This window comes from Leptonotus elevatus, chromosome 1 (genome assembly GCF_054856555.1).
Source record: "Leptonotus elevatus isolate MCC_2025b chromosome 1, RoL_Lele_1.0, whole genome shotgun sequence".
NCBI lineage: Eukaryota > Metazoa > Chordata > Actinopteri > Syngnathiformes > Syngnathidae > Leptonotus > Leptonotus elevatus.
In genome coordinates, this window is record NC_141239.1 from 3,165,571 (window position 1) to 3,189,861 (window position 24,291).

General features: G+C 38.4%; 2 protein-coding genes across 3 annotated transcripts; one reads left to right on the top strand and one right to left on the bottom strand.

Moving 5' to 3' along the window:
• Positions 1–890: 890 nt before the first annotated feature.
• LOC147180366 (uncharacterized) lies at positions 891–12,909 on the bottom strand. The gene is made up of 2 exons (XM_086071166.1): positions 12,479–12,909; positions 891–2,121 (listed from the first exon to the last, which is right to left on the bottom strand). The coding sequence occupies exons 1-2, from the start codon at positions 12,600–12,602 to the stop codon at positions 1,223–1,225; spliced, it is 1,023 nt and encodes a 340-aa protein (XP_085927292.1). The 5' UTR covers positions 12,603–12,909; the 3' UTR covers positions 891–1,222.
• Positions 12,885–22,375, top strand: LOC147180367 (cyclin-Y-like). 2 transcript variants are annotated; one of them, XM_086071144.1, is made up of 10 exons: positions 12,885–13,382; positions 14,847–14,921; positions 16,387–16,421; positions 16,514–16,611; positions 16,934–16,969; positions 17,042–17,099; positions 17,165–17,287; positions 18,353–18,519; positions 19,735–19,897; positions 22,143–22,375. In XM_086071144.1, the coding sequence occupies exons 1-10, from the start codon at positions 13,223–13,225 to the stop codon at positions 22,257–22,259; spliced, it is 1,032 nt and encodes a 343-aa protein (XP_085927270.1). In that variant the 5' UTR covers positions 12,885–13,222; the 3' UTR covers positions 22,260–22,375. The 2 variants fall into 2 exon arrangements, with proteins under 2 accessions (XP_085927270.1, XP_085927279.1); XM_086071153.1 differs by having other exon boundaries at positions 13,294–13,387.
• Positions 22,376–24,291: the final 1,916 nt, after the last annotated feature.

Below are 24,291 nucleotides of genomic sequence, written 5' to 3' on the forward strand. Positions count from 1 at the left end.
AATAGGAATAACTTTTGCTATTTTCATTTTTGATTGAAATATACCGCTTTAAACGACAAATTACATATATATGAAAAAGGTTGCACAACATATTTTATAATACTTTCTACTAATTTAATACTTCTGTATCATTAACAGCATTAAGCCACATAGTGGATGAATTATTTTTAATGTGCTTATTTATCTATTTGACATTTGTTTTGTGGCTCAGGGATTTCTTCTGCCAAATTACTGCCAACATTAACAAAATTCTCATTTAGATTATTAGCTATGTCTGAAATTTTTTCAAACACAATATTTTTATCTTTTATGAAATATTCTGGATAATTTTTTTATTTACATGATTTAGTATTTTCCATATTTCTTGTGTGTTGCTTTTATTCTGCTCTAATGCATGGTAATGATCTTTCTTACTTGTTCGTATAATATTCAATAGGTAATTTTTTGTAGGTCTCGTACTTTATTTCAGCTTCCATAGTTTTCAATGTAATAAATCTTTTGTATAAAATGTTTTTCTTTTTACATGCATTCTCGATCCCCTTCGTCATCCATGGCTTATTTAGACCTTTATATTTTCTTGTGACTTTTATTAATGGACAATGTTTATTGTATAAAGAGATAATGGTAGACTGAAATGCATTGTATGCGATATTGGGATCATCGTTTGAATAGACGTCAGACCAATTATGTTTTTCTAAATCCAGCTTAAAGGCAGCCGTTGTGTTCTTAGTCTTGTTTCTGATGTGTAAATTATTGTTGATCTTATTTTTTAAATCAAAATATTCTTCAAAAATTGCTAAGACCGGAAGATGATCACTTATATCATTGATAAGAAATCCACTTTCTATTTTATGGTTAATTTTATTTATAAAGTGCAGGGATGAATGAGCATGACGCGGTGACGACACTTTTGAGTGGTTGAGCTTTAGTGGTTGAATAAATACTAAGTTTTGAAATGACATATCAGGCATTGGAAACGGGTCAGGGGTAAAAAAGGTGAGCAGTGGGACCAAAGAAGTATCTTTTAAAATCATTCACAGATTCTACCCATCTACAAAATGGCTTAGCGGTTTTAGTGAATATTCACTATCATTATCCATATATCAAAAAATAGATATACATATATATTCACTTATATAATATACATTTTCCCCACTGTATTTTAAGCAAAATCATTTACACTTTTACAGCATACCAGACTCACTCCCTTCATTTTTAAGCTTCAAAGATCGCTGCTATTCTCATCAGCACACTCGTGTCTCTCAATAAGCTTTTTACAGGAGAATCTTTTAGCACAAACACTGCAACTGAATGGTTGCTTCCCAGCGTGTGATTTTGTGTGTTTTGTTAAATCTGACTTATTCGAGAAGTTTTTGCCACAGTCTGAGCAGGAAAAAGGTTTCTCTCCAGTGTGTGTTCTTTTGTGTATCGTTAAATAGGACTTGGCCTTGAAGCTTTTGCCACAGTCTGAGCAAGAAAAAGGTTTCTCTCCAGTGTGTGTTCTTGTGTGACTTGTTAAATGTGCGTTCTGAGAGAAGCTTCTGCCACAGTCTGTACAGGCAAAAGGTTTCTCTCCAGTGTGTGTACTTGTATGTCGTGTTAAACTTCCCTTGCTCGAGAAGCTTTTGCCACAGTCTGAGCAAGAAAAAGTTTTTTCCCCAGTGTGTTTTCTCAAGTGAACTTCCAAACTTCCCTTTGAACTGAATGTGCTGCCACACAGAGAACATTCCCATCGGTGGTTGTCAGCATGACACGCCCTATGACCGTATTCATCATCACCGTCATCAGTGTCCACAGACCGTGACCATATGTCATCACTTTGTGCTGGTGATGGCGCCCATTGGTCTGCATCACCTTCTGTCGTCATGTGTTGAGGAGTTGAGCTGCTGCTTGGAGGCTCCGCCCCTCTGGCCTCCTCACTCTCACCCTTGACTTCATCTTCACTCTTTAAAGGGGCAAAGGTCATTGGTGACTTGGTGACATCATCCTCAACCTCCTCCTCTTTGACACGAAGGGGCTTTTCTTCCTCTTTAATGTAAGGATGTTCTTCCTCATCCTCCTTTTTTACATGAGGAGATTTCACCTCCTGCGTCTCAGGACGAAGATATTTTTCACCAACGTCTGTAGGGCACAAGAAGACAAACGCATGTTTTTTTGTTTTTTTTCCTTGCCCTCTTTTGGTTTGATTAGGGGATGTTATTAATGTTTGTCAACTGAGAGCACGTGAAGCCCTTTTAGACTAAGACTAAATAAACTTGGTTCAGTTAAATCAAATCTCAAGCGCGACTTGATGTTGCGTATTATTGTTTCTCGAGTGGCACCTTGAATTGGGCCCACTGCACACGGTGCGATGCGTCAGAAACCGACTTGAAACGGACCATTGCGGGGGGGGAAAAAACGCTTGGCGACTCAACCACGCACATGATTAGTGATTAGATCTAAAATGGACACCCCCTGACATGCAAATGAGGGTGCCGCAACAATGGCTGACAGTCGGCTACATTTTGCATGCTTTTTTTTTACTTTTTTTTTTACAGTTATGTACCAATTTTGTAAAATTTATGAAGGTTTGAACATTGAAAATGCTTAAACAAGAGAGAAATGTGAGAAAAGTGTATAAACTGTGTGACGAGGGGTTTTAGAGCTTTAAAACATAACGCTAACTACTTCACGGATTTGATTTATTGAGAGTATTTTTGGGAACTTAACCCCACCGGAAAACGAGGGGAACGCTGTAATCGTTTGGGAGCCATTTTGTAATTTAAAACTGTCAACAATTGTTGTTGACTGATTTCTGCAGCCCTTCATGAAACAAGACTGATTATCTTCTGTGTTTAATCGAAATAAGACATTTACAAATATCAGTTTTTACTCTGGAAAACAATGACCGAACCGGTACATCACCCCCCCCCTTTTTTTTTTTTAAATCCCTATACAAAAAGGGGGCAAATGCTTGTGTAATACACTTTAATGCAAAATTTAAATAAATCTGATAAGTCGATTGAAAAATCGATAGATTAATTGATTCAAAAAATATTCGATAGTGACAGTACTAAGCACGTACTAAATATGTGCATTTTCTTTCTTTTGGTGTTTTCACAGTTGGTTGTAATCTTTTTCACCTGAGCTGTAAATCGTCACATATGTAGCACAAATGTGCTGCAGTGATATAAAGTACAGGCCAAAGGTTTGGACACACTTTCTTATTCAATGCATTTGCTTGATTTTCATGACTGGTTACTTCCCAAAACAGAGATCAAAACTATGTACTTGACAAAAAAAAAAAAAAGGTAAAATAACTGAAAACATGTTTTATAATTTAGATTCTTCAAAATAGCCGTCCCTTGCTCTGGTTACTTTTTTTTTTTTTTTTGCATACTCTTGCCATTCTTACCTTAAATACTGTTGGAAAACCCTTTCTGGTGGCTACCTTTTTGAAGCTCATCGAGAGAATGCCAAGAATGTGCAAGAAAGTAGTCAGTGAAAAGGCGGCTTTGTATTTATTTTATGATTTTCGGCTTTTTTTTTTTTTGTTAAGAACATAACTTCACATGTGTTCATTAGTCGTCATGGTGCATTCAGTGAGAATCGACAATGTGCACAGTCATGAAAATAAAGCAACGTATTGAATGAGAAGTTGTGTCCAAACTTTTGGCCTGTACTGAATATGTTTTTTGTTAGCCTTTAGCAACGTTGAGAGGAATTTGTCCTAAAACCCTCGGTCAGGCTTGATTGCTTTGCTGTCATGCTACATTCTCTGCTAGCGGCATGTCGTCATGATTATGTGAAGAAGTGCAGTAGGTCTTGTATATGTGTAACTCGTAATTAATGTTGTTCCGATACCGGTATCGGCAGAGGCCCCGATACTGCATTAAAACAGTGGTATCGGTGAGTACTAACAAGTAACATACCGATACCATTAATTCTGACACTAATATAGGACTTTGGATGCAGCATCTTGAGTCTTGCTCATGCACGATGTTGGATTATTAACATTGTTTTTCTGTTTCAATTTATATTTTTCAAAGTGTTCCCCATATGTTAGTTAATCGATAGTCTTTGTTCTCTTCCCTGGGGAGGTGGGGTGTCTGATTTAATCTAAATGAGAGGTGTCTGACCAAAAGGTCGGTCCATAAAAAACCCCGGTGCCAGGAGGCGGTGGGGGCCAAGTGTTTGCCCACATCCTTGAGGTGGATAAGACAGAGGAACTGAGGTAGAGATAAGGAGAGGGGGTGTGTAGACTTGAAGACTCTTGTCTTGACAGGATGTGCCACATGGGGGGGGCTATGCCTGGAGGGGCAAAAGGTACCTCTTTGTCAATGAAGGGGGAGGGAACTGTTTTATGTATAAATGAGTGAGTGTATTTTGAGAACATTACACTTCTTGGACCAGGGCTATTTGAGCCGGGTTCGAGAGATTCCTTTCAGACTCTGAAATAAAGCTAGCAAAACTTCTCCACGAGACTTCAACTTTGAATTTTATTTGAACACGCAGAAATCAAAGAAATGATTTCCAACAACGACATTCACTGATGTGTGACATGTTCACTGCATGCCGAGCTAACATATCCAATTGGCTCTTGAATGCTCTGAACCAATGGCAGGACAGCTTTTTCATGTTGGGGGGAAAAAAAACAACAAAAAAAACATAGGTATCGGTATCGGCCGATACTGCAAAGCTGGGTATCGGAATCGGGGGCCAAAAAACGGTATCGGAACAACACTAACAGGAATCCACAAATGTATAACGAGAATCTACAAATGTGAGACTGAAGTCACAAATGTGTGACATAAATCTGCAAACGTGTACACTGATTTGTATGCGTAAACACATAGTTGTGTGTGTATATATACCTGACTTGTAAACACCGGGCCTCTTGATTGGCTGTATGTTTGCATGTGACTTTTGTCACAGGAGTCACAAACGCATGTGTGGATTCGCAAATGCGTATACGGAGACTTTTGTGTAGCTCCGACCACCAGGGGAAGCTAGCGTCCATAATAGCAAGAGCAAACAGAACTATAAAGCAGGCTGAAGGCTCCCGAGAGCAAGGTGAGCTATGCTATGCTAGCTATGCTAATGCTATACCTACTCGTTGCTACATAACAGAATCTGCTGTGCCTCGTTAAGACGCTGACGTAAAACAACATGTAATCAAATTCCATTGCAGAAGCCAACAAGATTGTACACACTTGCTAGCTGCTAATGCTACGCAAGAAAAACGGTGCATTCAGGGTGCTTTCACGGCGTCAGAAACTTCGGTTTTCTCCGATAACGTTTTTCAATTGGCCGATTGATTTTGGCCGATGTTTGAAGGCCAAAAATCGGCCGATTATAAATCGGCAGCTGATTCATCGGTCGGTAAAGAGTTAACGTAAAGATGGAATGTGGTTTTAATGGTAAATTACCAAATTTTACAGTACACTAATGTAACCTCATTTTAAAAAAAATGCAGTCCAGACACTCATTTAAATCTGGAAAAACAACAACAAATGTATTTGTTAATAAAAGTAGCAACATGTACAATTATTCAAAAGACAAATTTACAGTCATTGGAATTAATTTGCCAGCATTGAAATCCATTTTATTTGAACATTTAGTGGAGAATATCATTTCTTTGTCTTCTCTTGTTCAAACCACGCAGAAAAATGAACTTGCTGTGGCTCAGCACCACAGAAATTGAACACAGAACCACAAATGTACAATTTGGTGCTTTCGGCCAAGTCACATACGTTTACTGCGAATTTCAGAACCAAATTAGAACGCAATTTAAAAGTCATAAATACAACCATCATACAACAATATAGCCTACAATTGCAACAAATATTCCCTCGACAACCCGCTTGGCGTCGGAGGGAAATTTTTCCGGTCAAAGACAATTGACCTAATCCAAGTTCCTCCATTCAAATTCAGTCAGAAGAAGAAGACGCTGCTGCTGTTGACAGCCTCCATCTTCTTCTTTACATTACGACTTTTGCTGACTATTGAAGAGCACTTCGTTCCCTCCTCTCGATTCAACAATCTTTATGAAAAATTAAAATATATTATCCGTCAATATACATTACATTACATCTATAGTCCATCTTTGATGCAACGGCATCAGATTTTGAATTGATGGAAAAGCGTGGAGAAAAAAAAAAGAAAAGAAAAGAGACCGTTACTGTTCGAATAAATGTATATTAGTTATCCCATATTTAGCCTTTCATTGATTACGAAGCATTTATTCAAGATTGTGACCTCTGTTTGAACTGTGTGAGTTGGAGTCGTCTGCAGTCACAGGACAGGAAACTGTGCCTTCATCCCAAGACGAGTGCCCGGAACCTTTTTATGGCTGAGAAAGTGGAAGCGTTAAAGAACGTCTGCATTGTTGCCTGTGTAACGACTCATTTTCTGCAAATGATTGTCACGCTGCTGCTGCTGCGCATTTCCCAAACCCCCTCAGATTCATTAGGTACGAGGATTTCGTTTTTGCCTTTCGAAATATCCCGACTCAATTCGGAGCTGGAGGATGATGACCTCATTGTTCAAATCTTTGAAGGGAGAAAATGGGCCAATTCTAAATCCTACTTCCGGACCCCCTCGCGTTTTATTGAGAACTTCATTGGTCAACCAGTAAATGAATTGACTGGATAAAAAAAAGCCTTACGGGAATTCCTTTTGATGATGTTTCTTGAGACAAATGTAGAATAAAAATCATAAAAAGGGGGGGGGGGAATGTAGGAATAATATTTGGAACAGATGATTTTATTATGATTTCACTGATTGATTATGTTTTATTATACATTTAATGATTGCTGTGAACGTGTTGTTGTTGATGATTTGCTGAATTAAAGATATATGTGTTTGCTAAATCCCACGAATATGCAAAAACATTTCTACGAGTAAGCAAGAAATGTAAACAAGCACAAAGGCGATGCCTGCTTGCTTGATGACTCCACCCCCTTTTTAGAGGCATCACCTCATCGAACCTCGGAACCTCAAGTTTGAATAAAAAAGAGAGGTTTATAGGAGGGCTGTTTAAGACTAGACGAGATTTGTACACAGCCTCTCCGATTCTCCTTGCGAGTAAACGTCTTCGCTCCTCATTGTTTGTAAGTTATATTTGTCATTTGAACCCGACAAGTCGTTACGCAGGAAACATTGCGGACATCCTTTTAAGCCTTCCGTTTTCTGTTGAAGCTCGCGACTGCACATTTCCTGTTTTCTGTCCAAGTTTCGCGACTGATTGTGGCTGCAGTGACCCGAACTCGCACAGAACATGACCAAATTCAAAAGGGACACTGATGTGAACTGTTCTTTCTGCGGAAAGTCATCCTGAAACCGTCCAGCACCTCCTTTTGGATCTGCTTACATTCTCTAACTTTTTGGAAGGACTTTTGTGGATTTATTACTTCATAGTTACACAAGGACTTTAGTTTAAAATGGGAGAATGTTTTATTTTATTATGGAAAGCAAACAACGGGTCTATATTTTATTATAAACTTGTTGATCGTCTTAGCTAAATTCTATCTACACAAATGCAAATACAGCAACCAAAAACCAAACTTTAAACGCTTTCATAATGATAGTATTCCTTATATAAAATTGATGAGTAGCTCACTTTACAAAAAAGCTTTAAAAACGATCCGTATTTGTACAACTTATAAACTCTTTGAATGCATGTGACCTATGTATATACCCCCTGGCATGTGTTTGTTCAATTGTATACAACATTCTTTGTATACTTGTTCTTTTGAATATGGTTAAATAAAAAAAAATTAAAAAAAATAAATGACGTGTACGCGGCTATCTTAAAGACCAAATGTGAAGTAATTTCATAAAATGCCAAATAGGATGCAAGTAATTAAGCATTGTCCAACAAATAAAGCATGAAAAAAGAATTTATATTTTGTGTATTTGACAAAATTATCGTTTCTCCAAAGTTAGAGCCTGGCGGCCGACAACCCCGGAAGTGATTCTTATTGAAATTGACTTCCAGAACAATTTGTCTCACTGCCATTATTACTCATCGCTGATATGACTAGCATCGATCGGGGTTAGCCTCGAGACGTTAGCTTTCCGCTAACGCCGCTAGCTTCTACTGTTCATTCCATAACAGTTACAGAAATTCCAAGACAACACGCTTTTGTAATCACACGTACTTTTTTTTGCAAATCCTTTATCATAAGCAAACCGTTTGAGGAAGTAGGCATCTTCGAAGTGTTTGTAACAGAGAACACTTCCCGACGATGGCGTGAAATTCATTTGGTTCGTGTGAACGAAAGTGGTCCATTTACGTGCCCCGTTGTCTTTTGGCCACTCATACAACATTTCTTTAGCTTGGGAACAATACATCTCCACACATCGCCGTGTCATCTTACAGAGAAGCAATGCAACAAGGGCGTTGCTATGGCTTAAACCAAGAACCTGGAAGTGTTGCGTTAAAAAAACGAAAATATGCTTAAAATGGTTTAGCCATTGGTATTACTCAAAAACATGGTTGGCCAACCGTACTTCACATTTTGTCTTTATGGTTGTAACATTCTCTTGCGAGAATGTTACATTGTTATGTTAGGAGGTTGTGATCTGTACACATCTCTGCACAGCTAAATCACTTGTGTTAGATTCATACGGAGTAGTGTCAAATCCAACACTAGAAAAGTGTTTATGTGTCCACACCCATGAGTGTAAATCTGACACTTTTCAAAGTGTAACTTTTTTACACTTAACCAGTGTTGCTCCAACACTGTATAGTGTTAGAAATCTATACTGGTAAACACTAGGGGTGAGAATTGCCTAGTACCTGGCGATTCGATTCGTATCACGATTCATAGGTCATGATTCGATACCGATAAGTCCCAATGCGAATCTATGAATTAATTATTGTAATTTTTTTCAAATCAAATTTAGAAAATACTAATCAGTAAACTTGTACATGTACACTGTAAGATTGGTATGAAAATGTATTTATTGATCTGAAACTTCAGGCTTATAACTTAGCCACTGCATTTAACAAACAGGTTGCAGTCTGTTTCATGTTTGAACAGCACTGAAATCAAATATTTAGGCTTAATGTTCCATTAATAGAACATTCTTCCATGCTTAATGTCTGAATCCTAACCCTAAGTAAGACGTTTTGTTGAATATTTCCATCAAAAATTGATGTTTAAAAATCGATTCGGCCGCATATTGAATCGATTCGAGAATTGCGTGCTGTAATATCGCGATATATTGCCGAATCGATTTTTTCTAACACCCCTAGTAAACACTGAGTAGTGTTGAAAGTACTTTACACTAGTGTCGGTGTTAAAAAAAATTAAATCAAACTAACACTTCACTCTGGTAAAAGGTACTTCATTTAAATAATGTTTTTCCTCCTTACAAGGCCCTCAAAGCGCTTTTGACTACTGATGACATGGCATCAGGAGCAACTTGGGTGTTCAGTATAATGTCGCTCAAGGATACTTTGACATAGTTGCACTGGCCTGGGATCGAACCCACGCTCTCAGGGTCGGGAGACGACAATTCTACCACTGAGCCACGCTGCTGACAACAACAAGAACAGGATGTATCGCTATTGCAATGATGATAGCAAGCTGGCAATTTGGAAAGTTTGTCCATCACAGGAAATGAGGGTGTGGTCAATATAACACTCAAAGTAGTGTTGATTAGGTTACACGTAAGCCCCGTCCCGACGGAAGCAAAGCCGGCTTGGTTCCTCAAACAAATCTCGTACACACAAAAGCATTTCAAGACTTGCGTGTGTCTTCTACGCTTTCCGTTAACTCCCTGTGACTGCGCCACAGCGCCACTCCAGACTTGGCATATACATTACAGTCGTTAAACCCTAACTTTAACGGCTGTAATGTATATGCCAAGTCTGGAGTGGCGCTGTAGCGCAGTCACAGGGCGTTAACGGAACGCGTAGAAGAAGAATCAGCCAAGAAGACGAACACTTTTTTTTCTAACTTTATTGCAATCTACAGAACAAACACGCCTTTGCATGTACCGAAACACTGGAAATCCAACACTGACAGGTTTGCTGTGTGTCCGTTTTTCCTCGCGAGTGAAAAGAACATATATTTCTTGTCTCCCTTTAATGTCTGTTTATTGAGTGAATGAATATAAATTATTTTAGATCAGTCATAAAAAGAAACATACAGACCGAAAAAGCATAGGCTGAAGCTCACCGGTAGGCCTATCGCGAAATTTTGCTTGCCGATAAATTGCCCCAGAAATTATTGTAATATTAATATATTGCGGTTTTCATATCATTTTTCAACTAATATAATGATAATAACATCATAAAAAAATCCAAAGAATTCCCACACATGAGCAGTTTGCGTTCGGCTTTAAAACCAGCTCCATTTGTCCGCGTTCTTTCCAAATGATGGCTGTCCCGACTCCTCGGGGGCCCTCGCGCTGAATCGAATGCGCCAAATGTGCCGCTGTTGTGCCCGCCGCGGTTCTTATGACTTTTACCACATAAAAGTGGCGATTTTTCCGAAAAAAATGTTCCTTGTTCCTAACCTTAAACCTCCAAGAGTGCGTGGCAAGATGAAAGGTGTAAATGGTAAAAAGATGATTATAAGTTGTGTGTGTAAAGCTCCTGTATGTGAAATTGACATTTTGAAGGAACTAATGTTTGAATAGTATGAACAATAATGAATAAGAAGATTGTAATTGTATGTGGGGATTTCAACATTGACCTACTAAACCCAGAGGGACAACTGACTTTATTAACCGTACAGAGTTGGTTTATTTCCTAGAATCACTAAACCAAGTAGAATTACTAGTTCTTCTGCAACCTTAATTGACAACATTTATTCGAACATCATGGAACCAAGTGTGTGGGGGGGGGGGGTTTGTTTATCAATACATAAGTGATCATTTGCCTATTATTATAACCTTTCATTGTAAATTAAGCAGAAAATGTGTTGGAAAAAAATGTTCAGAACATTCAGATGGAGAAATCACAAAACAGTGGAGTTAATAAGAAACGACCTAATGAGGCAAACTCGGGATCCTGTTCATGTTGCTGATGTAGATAAAGCCTATAATTCCTTTTTGAAGATATTAAATGAATGCTATGATAAAAAAAACTGTCCATTAAAGACATATAGTGTTAGGAAGAAAGAAAATAAGCCACAGCTTTCTAAACCCCTTCAGATTGCAATTAAAAAAAGCATTCTTGAGATAAAAAATGTGTACGTAATAGAACAGAAGAAACAGAGAAGAGATACAAGATATATACAAATAAATTGATAAAGATACTTAGTTACTACAACAAATGAATGGAAAAGAGCAGAAACAATATTAGAGAGACTTGGTGGAAAGTAATTCTTCTTCTTTTCCTTTGGGCTTTTCCCGTCAGGTGTCGCCACAGCCAATCAGTTGCCTCCATCTAACCCTGTCCTCTGCATCTTCTGCTCTCACACAAACTACCTTCATGTCCTCCTGCCAATATACTGACTATCTCAGTCTGGCCTCTCTGACTTGATCTCCAAATCCTCTAACATGTGCTGTCCCCTCTGATGTACTCATTCCCGATTCTATCCATCCTGGTCACTCCCAAAGAGAACCTCGGCATTTTCATCTCTGCCTCCCAATGTATTTATTGATCTGAAAATTCTGTTTTATAACTGAGCCACTGCATTTAACAAACAGGTTGCAGTCTGTTTCATGTTTGAACAGCACTGAAATAAAATATTAAGATTTAATGTTCCATTAATACAACATTTTTCCATGCTTAATGTCTGAATCCTAACCCTAAGTAAGACGTTTTGTTGAATATTCCCACAAAAAAAATGATGTTTAAAAAGCGATCCGGCCGCATATCGAATCGATTCGAGAATTGCGCGCTGTGATATCGCGATGTATTGCCGAATCGATTTTTTCTAACACCCCTACTTCATTCCCCTCCTTTCCAGGGCAAACCTCCACACCTTTAGCTTCTCCTCCACCTGTTCCCCGCTCTCACTACAGATCACAATGTCATCCCGTCGCTTCCCATTTTCTCTGCTATCAGTGTCAACACAATCACAAGCATAGATGTAATAAAAACTTTAGATTACTGTGCATCAATTCTCATATTTACTCTTTTATTTATTGCAAAAACATGTATTCAACATTGTGACCTATGTGGGCTGAGAGTCGTGTGGAGAAGATGCAAACTGCAACACAGGAAATGAAACCTGACAAGATGGCGGTTAAACTGTGAACTTTGACTGTTGAACCCTTTAGCGCCCGAAGAAAAACACGTTTGCATTATTGTGATTGTGTGACAGTCGCGAGAAAAAATAATTCAAATATTTTGTCTTCCTTCTGGTCTGTTGTTTATCAAATGTTCTAGGTTGGCTTAACCTGACAAAAACATAAATAAAAGAAAACTACAGGTGCAGAAAACGAATTTCCCCCTCACAACTTCCTCTGGCCATCATGACCATACAGTAATGACTACATTGATAGTGCTAAGTGACATTATAAGAAGCGTACAAACCTGTTGTGTGTAGCACAACTCGAGGCTGCTCGCAAACATCGCCCAGCAATTGAAGATGTTGATCGTCCTCTTGTTTTACTCCCAAAAATTCCTCCTCGTACTTTGGTGTCGTTCTTGCACACATTTTCACACGTTAATCCCCAAAAAATCCACTTTTGATTTTTGCTTGACGACGTGTTGTGTGCTTCTCTTTGCTAGCGGCTAGCACGCTAAACTAAGATAACTAGACCGAGAAGCATCAACGCGCCCCGAGACGAGCTAATCCAAAAACGGAAATTTAATAAATGTCGTCCTTCAAAGTAGTGATGGGCGTCCTGTGTGGAGGCTGCAGTTCGTTCATCTGAAAGAAGTCTTTTCGGAGGGCGTTTGTTTGGTAAAGTGAAGAAAGTCGTGAACGGAAGTCGACGAGAGGCGGAAATCAGGCAGGACACGCCCCCGTTGCGATATGATTGGCTACTGGAAATACACTGAGGCTTCGAAGCAAGCAAGTACTGTGATCAAAAAAAAATCTGGAAATTGAACCGCGCGACAGTGTATTTGATTTCAGCACACGATTTGATATAATAAACCCCCTCATCTCTAAAAAACATATCTTGACTTTGCTGTTTTTAAATGAATTATTTTAACACATCAAAATGAAGCCGCGGCCGACCGTCTCCCTGTCAGCACTCTTTGCTGTCGCTGCTACTTGAACGGCGGATGTGCAGGGGGCTGTGAGGCTCCGGTGCCCCGGAGGAGTCCAGGATGGGCAGCACGACCTCCTGCTGCGTCCCCGCCACCCCGAAACTCCACTCTCGCCTGCAAGAGGACCGCGCCGAACCGGAACCGAATCTGCGGCAGGAGGACACGCTCCTAAAAAGGAACAACAACCTGCAACACATCAGTGACATCGAGAACATGGACGGTAAGGTGAGCGCAACACTAGCTCATGTTGTCTATATAACGACGGAATATTTTTAAGTACAGTATAATTCATTATTACAGCCTACACGCAAATGGATAGCGTATACACATTGGTACACAACTGTGTGTGTGTGTGGGGGTGGGGGGGGGGGGACTATTTAAAAAGGATGATTAAGGATTATACACATTTGGTCTAATAAACTTACAGCTTTATACACCTTCAAACAGTTTACTTCAAAATAATGCTTCAGAGTCATTTGTCGAGTATAGCAGAAGCCTGAAAGTTGTGTGCACTCCCAAAAAATTTGTTTAATAATGATGAACTGTTATGTACTTAAATTGAACTTTAGCACTTTTAAAATAAAAGTACATGGAAAACACTGAAAGTCAATGTTTTTTGTAAAGAGTAGGAAGAAGGAAAATGTCAAGGAAAGCCTACTAGAACAACTGAGCTCACACTCTGTGAAAGCTCTATGCAGACCATGATTACAAGAAAAAAAAGTCAGGAAAAGCCTACTAGAGCATCTGAAATGCATCTGGGGTTAATGGGAGGAACCTCTGTTGGGCCTCCAAGATGGGCAGATCCAGGATCAGTTGCTCCTAAACTCGGGTTCGACAAGGCAATGTGATGGCTCACATTTTGACATTTCCTGTGTGAGTGTTTTCTTGTCAGGGCCAGCTGCTTCTCGTTAATATTTTGGACCCGTGAAGACAAAAACAAACAAAACAAAACAGACACAAGCCCGAGCGGGAACACAATCGTCTTCCGAGGAGGCCCGCCGGGTGTTGAGTTTTGTTCATGGATTATTCACCAGCGTCTCCTCTTTCGAGTTTACTGGAGGAGGAAGCACGCGAACATCCAAGCAAATCCGTAACGTTGAGAATTGGCTCGCTGACTGCACAATAATTCATGCTCTCATTTAGAGGTCTTCTTTGAAATGTATTTATTCATCTTCATTCAGCTCTTTTAAATAACCAGCTTTATTGTAAATGATAAAAGTAACATAAAATAGTTTTACAAGTACCTTTATTTATTTATTTTTACTGGCAAACGATTGCTTTTTCCCATTAAAAGTAAATAAAGAAATTTGTATAATATATAACTTGAAAAGCAAATACAATACACATATATACGACAGCGTATTAGGGTCCCGTATAAATATATATTTTTTTAGAAGGGAAATTCTGAGAAAAAAACTTTTTTTCTCGCAAATTTGCCACTTTATTAACTCATTGACTCCCAGCCATTTTCACTGAAGCAATCCCCTTCTCTCCTGGCTGTTTTACTGGATTTTGACTGATTTGCAAGGCCCACAGAATATTGTGTTCTATTGCTATAAAAACATGGAACCTACCAAAGATTAGAGTCTCTTCTTTCATCAGGAACAAAAGTATGTATATATATATATATATATATATATATATATATAATTCTTGATCTTCTAACGCTATCGTGTCTCTCCAGAGTCGGACATGATGATGAGTCCGGCAGATCATCCTCAAAGCTGCACGATGTTCCTCAGCAAATCCATAAACGACGGTGAGGTCATTTACTCAAAAAAATTCCATGCATACTTTACATGTCAAATAACGCAAAATAATATGGCAACATAATGCACCGCAACATGTGAAATGTAACACACAACTCAATGTAGCACGACGATGTAGTTAAAAAAAAAAACTGACTGTTTACTACTGGCCATTATATAACATCACATAACACCAAGATATAACATGTAACGTACCACAAAGGAACGTATTCTAGCTTAACGTAATATACCGCAATGTAATGTAACAAAACATGTACTGTAACTTTTTATTGTGCAACACACTGTATCGTAACATACCACAAGGTAACATTTCATTATGCAACACATTTTGTACGTCAACAAAATATTCCACAATATAACACAATGTAATATACCACAATACTGAATACACTATATGCAAACCTGGGAAGCTAATTTGGACCGCTAACATTGAAGCTAACGTTTGAAGCTAACAGATTTAATCTTGAAGCTAACATTGGACTTGAGCTAATGTTCAAAAGATAGAGTTGGCGCTTCTTAGCATCAACATTCGATGTAATGTAGGACGCTAACATAAGTTAAATTGAAGTGCTAACATTGAAAGCTAAGTTCAGAAGCTACCTTGAACCTGTTGGAAGCTAACGTTTGAGCTAATCTTGAGCCTAACATTGAAGCTAATGTACGGAATGTAACGTTCTTCCTGAGCTGCAATATCAGAGATAATACTGGAAGCTAACTGGAAACGCAAGCAATATAAGCTAACACAATTGAGCATGGTGATCTCTTGATTAGAGCGCAAATTCTGAAAGGAGCCCTGTGAGAATATGTACCCACCTCCCATTTTAAAAAGGTGAAACCTAGCCATCATGACCGCTAACACTGAAGCTAACGTTCAAAGCTAACATTAGTTAGTTAATCTTGAAGCTAACATTGAACTTGATCTAATGCTCGAAAGATAGAGTTGGCGTTTCTTAGCATTAACATTCGATGCAATGTAGGACGCTAACAAGTTAAATTTGAGTGCTAACATTGAAAGCTAAGTTCAGAAGCTACGTTGAACCGTTGGAAGCAAACGTTTGAGCTAATCTTTAGCCTAACATTGAAGCTAATGTACGGAATGTAACGTTCTTCCTGAGCTGCAATATCAGAGATAATGCTGGAAGCTAACTGGAAACGCAAGTAATATAAGCTAACACAATTGATCATGGTGATATGTGCCCACCTCCCATTTTAAAAAGGTGAACCCGAGCCATCATGTGACTTTTTTCTGTGTATTTCTATGATCATTTTCAGCAAGTGTAGCAAATTTGAGGTGGCTCCCGTTAAAAAATAAATAATAATAAAGTTCCTGCAGTACAATGTAGGCAAACTTTGGGTAGGCACACTTTGGGGCCCTTGAGCAAGGCGATGTCCTCATCAAGTCCTCAAAGCTCAAGTGGCGCAGCGCTATTAACTCTTTTTGTGTGTGTTTTGTAGTGGGAGAAAGACAGAAGATCCACTTTATCCGCTACGTGAGTTAGCGCTATCCTCTCCGGTAGCTGTCGATGACTTTTTTTCACGCCGTCTAATGACAGGCCCTCTGTGTCCGTGTTGTGTGTGTTAGCGTGGTCCGACCAGCAGGTGGAAGTACAGCTCCTGCTCCACCATCTTTCTTGATGAGAACACCGTCAGCAGGCCTCACCTCAAATACACCATCAAATGGTAAAATCATCACAAAAAATATATATATATATATAGCGTAATACGTTTTAGGTGCAATTTTTGTCGAAATTGTAAGTGAATATTGAAGAGCTGCCACAGCACTGAAATGCTGCAAATTCATTCATTCAAAATATATGAATATGAGAACTTCAATGGCGGCGGTACATTTGTCAAATATTTGCATGAATTTATTTAGTAATGGAAACTATGGAATGGTGAAAATGTAGGAATATGAAGAATGTGGCTAAGAGTTTCCTAGTTTAATATTTTAAAGTTGGAATGGAGAATAATATGTTCAAATTATTATTATTTTAATTCACAGTGTCGCATTGGCGATTTACTACCACATAAAAAACAGGTGAGAGGCCCAATGTTGTTTTAGACGTCTTTGATTGATTGATTGATTGATTGATTAAACATTTCCTTGCAGGGACGACAACGAAACACCACTTCTGGATATTTTTGATGAAAGGCTTCATCCTCTCTCGGTGGGACTTCCACCTCATTCCCTCCCCCCTGTACGTTCCGCTTCAATTAATCTTTTGCCCCGCAGAGATCGCAGCAGGTGCCCGCCGACATGGACCGTCGGGACCCAGAACAGAGGCAGGTTTACCGCTTTGTCCGTACGCTCTTCTGTGCTGCGCAGCTCAGGTCCGAGTGTGCCATTGTCATGCTGGTGAGGCGGAAAAGCGACTTTTGCACCTTTACATTGTTCACATTTGAATTTGTTTTACCGTAACAAAAGTACAAGTAATAAGTTCCAGGACCAACATAACATGTAACGTTCTAGCATAGTTCATTGTCTTCTTAACTCATTCACTGCCATTGACGGCTATAGACGTCAAAAATTCATTTGAACTATTTCTATTAGTTTAAAAAAAAAATCCACTTTAATTAACAAGAGTATGAAAACCTAAAAAAAAATACATTTAGAACAGATATAAAATTTGTGATTAATCGTGAGTGAACTAGTGAAGTCATGCGATTAATTACGAAAAAAATTATTCGCCTGACGCCCCTAACTTTTAATAATCTTTTCTTCTTTTTTTGTAAATAGTAATTTTATTTTTTGTTTTTAATAATCTTTTCTTTTTTTTAAAAAAGAAAAGAAAAAAGAAAAAATGATTAAAAATTAGGGGTGTCAAGCGATAATTTTTTAAAATCATAATTAATTGCATGACTTCACTGGTTAACTCACAATTAATCACAAATTTTATTTCTGTTCTAAATGTACAATAAAAAATTCTAGGTTTTTATACTCTTGTTAACAAAAATGGGAAAAAACAATAAACTAATAAAAATAGTTCAAATTAATTTTTGACGTCTATAGCAGTCAATGGCAGTGAATGAGTTAATATAAAAATAAAAACATTTCTAAATATCAACAAACCAGAATGTACTGTATCGACTAAAAGATGTATGAAGAGTATGAAAACTTATTGTACATTGTTCATTTAGAAGAGATATAAAAATTTCCCATTAATCTATTAAAGTCATGTGATTAACTCCGATTAAAAAAAATCGAATCGCCATAATATCATGTATACCAACAAGTATCGTCACACATTGGACCATAATTGAAGGTACTGTAACATATGACACAACTAATGCATGGTAACGCAACACAATGTAAATAACATTTAATATCAAATTGTATCATAAAGCCCTATACCATAACACAATGTGTCCCCCCAACACAACATAGGCACTAATTACAAGAGTTGCATATTTTGCGTGTCAGGTGTACCTGGAGAGGCTTCTGACGTACGCTGAGGTCTCCATGAGTCCCGCGACGTGGAGACGAATGGTGCTGGGCGCCGTCCTGCTGGCGTCCAAAGTGTGGGACGACCAGGCCGTGTGGAACGTGGACTACTGTCACATCCTCAAAGACATGAGCGTGGCCGACATGTACGTACGTCGCCAGCAGCTTGAACATCGTGGCCGCGTTCGGGATCAACTCCCCTGCCGCTAGGTTGTTCCTTGTATACCCGAGTGTACAATATCTCACAATGCAAACAGCAGTCAGTCAATTATGTCCATTAAAGCCATGTGTAGTTTGAACATTGTTTGCCTAATAGCATAGTTGCCAATGCCCTTTATTAGATTTTTTTTTAAATTGTATTATTTTTTTAAATCTACTGTTATCAAATCATAAAAAAATATGTTCTAGCTCAAAATTGTTTTTGCTCGTTTTCCAACATTCAAATACGACACAAAATAATACATATTAAATTGTTAGCCAACTACTCTAATAGAAGGGCTGGGTTTAAAAAAAAACAAACAAACCGATATCGAATTCATTTTCCTTTTTGAGCCTGTATCGGTTCATTAAAAAAATTTTAATCGATTAATATATCTCTTTTTCCCCCATAAATTCATAAGAAAATATAATTTTAAAGCAATTTTTTTGGTAACTTGTTTTCTTGAACTTTATTGTGCACATGAATTTAAATGTATGTTCTTACATGAATGAAATAATCTTTATTTACAATTATTGAATTATTTAACCTGTTACTGCTCCCGCAAAATGTAATTTGGAATTTTTTGTGGATTTCTTTAATCATGCCCTTGATCTTTAAGAAGAATTAATGTGCCATCATTAATAAATATCGATTGAATTGAAGCGGACCGAATCAGGAAATATAGAAAAACGGAACGTTTGTGAATCAAAATTGAATCGATTGAGGAAATTAGAATCGATAGCCGGCCCTAGCTAAAAGTGCAACAAAATATTACTCTTAACGCCATGTGGTGGTAAAATATTTCTTACAGTTTTGCGACATTCAAGTATGACATGAGCTGATAAAATTAAAATATTAGCTACCAGGCTAACGAAATATTACTTCACCTCCATCTGGTGACAAAAAAGATCTTTGCTCTTGTTTTCCATCATTCAAATGATAGTAATATTTATTAATAGCACATTATGCTATTAGGAAAACAAAATATTGCTTTGCCACCATCTTGTGCTAGTAAGAGAGCAGGGAATATATGAACGATTCCCTAAGCAACGGATGCTGATTCACTCATTCCCCAATCACAATCTTTTCAGACTTTGCTGTGACATGACATTCACTTTATAAAAAAAAAATCCTATAATGTGATGCCCGTCTTTTCTGACAGGAACGATCTGGAGCGTCACTTCCTGGAGCTTGTGCAGTTTAACATCAACGTGCCCTCGAGTGTTTACGTCAAGTATTACTTTGACCTGCGCTCGCTTTCCGAGGCCAACGACCTCAGCATCCCACTGGAGGCCCTCAGCCACCACAAGGCCCAAAAGCTGGAGGTACATCCTTCGCACTTGCCTTAACCTGCTATCATCTATGTCCAAAATGTGTCAACATGATCATGAGACATTAATAACATATTGACAAGCTAACTTGGAACTAACACTGGAGTTCAAATTCAGAAGCTAATTTCCTTTGCTGTAAGCTTAACTCTTTGACCGCCAAAAACGTTTAATAACGCTTAGTAAAATCCAAATGAATGCCGCCAAAGACGTTAAAAGACGTTCACTATGTTTTTTGTTTTTTTTAAACGGGTGGAGGAAAGCCTTGGCAAGATGTGCTGAAAGTATCAAGCAGATCGAGTTAGTATAATGACTATTTATGGGCACTAGATGGCAGCGATGACTCTCTTTGGACAAGATCGGGTAGGAGTCAGTAGAAGACGTGAGGCGGAGCTAGAGTGTTGAGGGGAGAATGGCTGAGGAAGCGAAAATGGCGACCGGTTGCAAGCAGCTCACGCTTGAGCATTTTTTTCAAAGACGAAACGCATCGACCAATGCTAAAGAGCACATTGATGATGATGATGGTGACTCCGAGGTTGACGCCGAAGTTGGAAGCGTTGACACGGCGGCTTCGATCACGTCGTAAAGCCTCACCGGCTTGCGCTGCTAACGGCGGAAAACGCGGAGCACAACCGAGCACTTCTGCACAATCGGACGATGGAGAGTACCCCGAGTCCAATGCATCTTCATCGGTGGAACGGGTACAGTCTGATCACGGAGAAGACACTGGTTCTGGACTACGATGCCACCATGAATGGAGTGGATAAGATGGATCAGAACATCTCTGACCACCCGGTATAGGAACCGAAGGACATGAGGAAGCCAGACGTAACACCACCGTAACGTAACCGTAGCATGATCCTGATTGTAGACTTGATGGCAACACACACTGCAGTATATACTTGCTATTCCCCGGAAAAAACGGCCGGCAAGAAAGTGTAGAGAGGCAATCGCAGTGAAACTAATCTGTTGTGTAAATCCTGTTGCGTCTCCTTGCACGCAGGGGAGTGTTACACAAAAAGAAAAACTGTCGTTGAAACATCCACATAATTGTAAATAGTACCACAGTTGCACACATTTGTAAATAGTTTGCCAAAGTGTTTTGTCAAATTGTTACACTGTTGAATGTAAATAAACGTATTTTGCTATCAAAAACACATTTTCATTGTTGGTGGTAGTGTATTACAGAAGTAAAGCACTGTTTAGGTGTTTGTGGCATCATTCATGGAAAAAAAAGGTGTCAAATTCACTAGAGTGCATGAAATAATATCATTTCACAAAAAGCTTGATTTCTACGTATTTTGGTCCAAAACAGAGCATTTGGGTGAAACTAACCTATTTTCTATTGTTGATTACTGAAGAACGGAATAAGGTAGAAACAAACTTTTTTTTTCTGACGAATGATGAGAGGTCATTCTTTCATTTGGTAGTATGTGTGTTTCCATAGTCCAAACACAACATTTTCTGTGGACCTTGAAAGATCAGTCAAAATGCTTAAATCAGCTGGCACCCAGATATCCTCTTTTCTGAAAATGCTTGGCAGTCAAAGAGTTAAATGCAACTGTGTTGCTAACTTTAGAACTAAGCTAACATTGGTCTTTAATGCTGACATTGAAAGTTAGCTAACTTCCGAACCGAAAGTGGAAGACAACTTTGGAGGCTAATGTTGAAGCAAAGATTGAAGCAAAGATTGAAGATAACATTGGGAATGTACCCATCTTCCTTAGCGCTATTGCCAGAAGTTAAGTTATAAGCTATCATTGAAAGCTAACTCCCCAAAATAATGGTCTTTATTAGCTCAAACTTTGTTTGAGAAATGTTGAAAACTAGCTTAATTTAGCTAACTTCATATGCTGACAATAGAAGCTAAATTTAGATGCTAAGACTAAAAGATCAGCTCCAATGTTAGCTTCCGAAGTTATGTTCAAAATCTAACTTCGGTCCTTTTTAGCGCTAACATCGGAGGTCATTTGGAAGATAACTTCAGACGCTAACAGTTCATAAAGATACAATTTGAGATAATATTCTGAATATAACATTGGTCTTCCTTGGCTTTAGGATGGGAGTTAGAGGTAACGCTGGAAGCTAACTTTGGCTGCTAAAACTGAAAGCTAATGTTGGAAATTAATGTTGATGTGGCCAATTAGAACCTCTTCTATTCCATGCTACTGTTCACAAGTTATATTTGGATCTATATCGGTTGTATCCGGTTATATATTGAAGGACAAGTTTCTGTCTTCAGGCTATTTCCAGACTGAGTGACGACGCGTTCAAGGACGCTCGGCGAGCCTCCAGGAAGCGCTCGGCGAGCGTGGACCACCTGGACGGAGACGCGTGGGTTCCCGCCATCCTCTCGTAAAACCGCCATTTAGGTGGACATGCTGTTATTCCTTTTTTGTATTAAACTATTTCCACTGTTTGTGGAATACAGGAAAGCTCAACTTTCTACTTGCTTCTTTTCCACTATCACTTGAATAAAAACACAAGTCATCAGTTTGAGTGTTTCTTCTCTGCTACCTCTGCCAAGGTGTTATTGTTCACCTATGTGACCTTACCAGATTTTTGTGTCCAAATTTGTTTGTACAAAACTTTCACTACTCTGTCAGTCCCAACAAATTTAAAAGTTAAAAATAATAATAAAAAAGGTATTACATGCAGCGTCAAAGGCAATTATTTTGCAAAAGTAGCCAATACCTTCATGAAGTCAGCGTTTAGATTCTCGTTGAGTGCGACATGGACTTCATGACAGTTTCAAACATTGATGAGCTTGTGCATGAAAGTGGTCTGGCAGTTTTTTGTTTTGTTTTTTGAAAAAAAAAAGGTCTTGTCAAACTTAAAAAAAAAAAAAATCTGTAAATGTATGACAGCGTATTAGGGCCACATATAAATATATATATATTTAGAGGGTGGCAGCAATATTCAGAAAAAAAACCTCGTAATTTTGCAACTTTATAAAGTGGCAAATTGGCAAGTTTTTTCTCTCTGAATATTACCCCCCCTTCTGGAAAAAATATATACGTTGTCCTAATATGCCGTTGTAGTAATGGGCTTCTGGCAGTAAAATAAAAAAAGTCTTAATTTTCTTCATCGCTAATATTTTTGTCCAAAATCGTAATTTTCTTTACCTCCAATATTTTTGTCCAAAGTCTTAATTTTCTTCACCGTCGCTACTTTTGATTACCAAAGACTAAAACGAAGGACATTTTTGCTATAATTATAGTTAGTTTTATAAACATGAAATGTAATTTCGGTTAGTTTTCATTTTAGAAAAAGCATTTTCGTTTTTATTTTATTTTGTTAACAAATTAGTTTTTTTGAATTTTTAGTTTTTTCGTTTTAGTTAGTTTTAGCTAACTAAAATAACTTTGGTCCAAAATCATAATTTTTTTCACCGCCGATACTTTTGTCCAAAGTCTTAATTTTCTTCACTATTGCGGCTTACCTTAAACAATTTTGTGCACATGCTCACATAAGAGTAGCAGTGTTTCCCACAGATTTGAAATCTACTTGGGTAGGTGGTCTCGGGCGGTGATAATGGGGGGGAGGGGCGTCTCAGTCCTGTTACTACGTCTCCTCTAGCCTCACGATCCATGAGTGAGTGAAGGCGAACTAATGTTACATGCAGTATATCCTGTCGCAAAACTATTATTATTATTTTTTACGTCACGGCAACGGTACAAACAGACAGGCTCCTTGCGCTGAGGACTTGTCCCCGCGGGAGCTCCAAGAACGGACAACTCCATGATAAAAAAAAGTGTCACGGACCATACCTGGTGTCAATCCATCTCCTAAAGACAAGAGGAAGTGGGTCTAAAAACACTTTATACCGTTTTGGATTCTGGTTTTTGCTTGGGAATGTTCCTCTCCAAGCGAGGCAATCCAGAAGTATTTGGAGGAACACATTTTTGAATTCTAGGAGCCTCTTCGAAAAGTCAAATCTTGGTCTTGCTCTGCTTCAAATGACTTGCTCTCAACTTTGGTTGCGCAACGTCCTGCCCTCGAGCTCGCATAGTGAACATCACAGCTCACCAGTTTTCCGGGTTTGCTCATGTGACGTTGCATGCCCGAGGGCAGTTTGACATCAATTTCAGCCAAAGGTCCCAACAGCTTTTGGCAAATTCGATTCAAAACTTTAATTCCATTTTAAGACCAAATTCCAAATGTCTTAATGATGTCCATAGTTGCTACAATATATATGTTATTTCGTCATAAGTAGTGGTGCACCGGATCACAAAAGTCACGGATCGGATCGTTTTTCGGATCAGCAAAACAAAAACAAACAAAAAGAAAGATAAATAATACTTTGTCTTCATTTATTTTGTAAAACGCTTTTTCCCATTAAATTAAAAAACATAAACCAAATCAATTCAAAATGTCTAATATAGTCATTA

Coding starts and splice junctions, on each gene's coding strand:
- LOC147180367 (XM_086071144.1), top strand. CDS start 13,223: ATGGGCAGCACGACCTCCTGCTGCGTCCCCGCCACCCCGAAACTCCAC. Junction 13,383..14,846: donor TGACATCGAGAACATGGACG/GTAAGGTGAGCG, acceptor GTGTCTCTCCAG/AGTCGGACATGATGATGAGT. Junction 14,922..16,386: donor CAGCAAATCCATAAACGACG/GTGAGGTCATTT, acceptor TGTGTTTTGTAG/TGGGAGAAAGACAGAAGATC.
- LOC147180366 (XM_086071166.1), bottom strand. CDS start 12,602: ATGTGTGCAAGAACGACACCAAAGTACGAGGAGGAATTTTTGGGAGTA. Junction 2,122..12,478: donor AGTTGTGCTACACACAACAG/GTTTGTACGCTT, acceptor TGTGCCCTACAG/ACGTTGGTGAAAAATATCTT.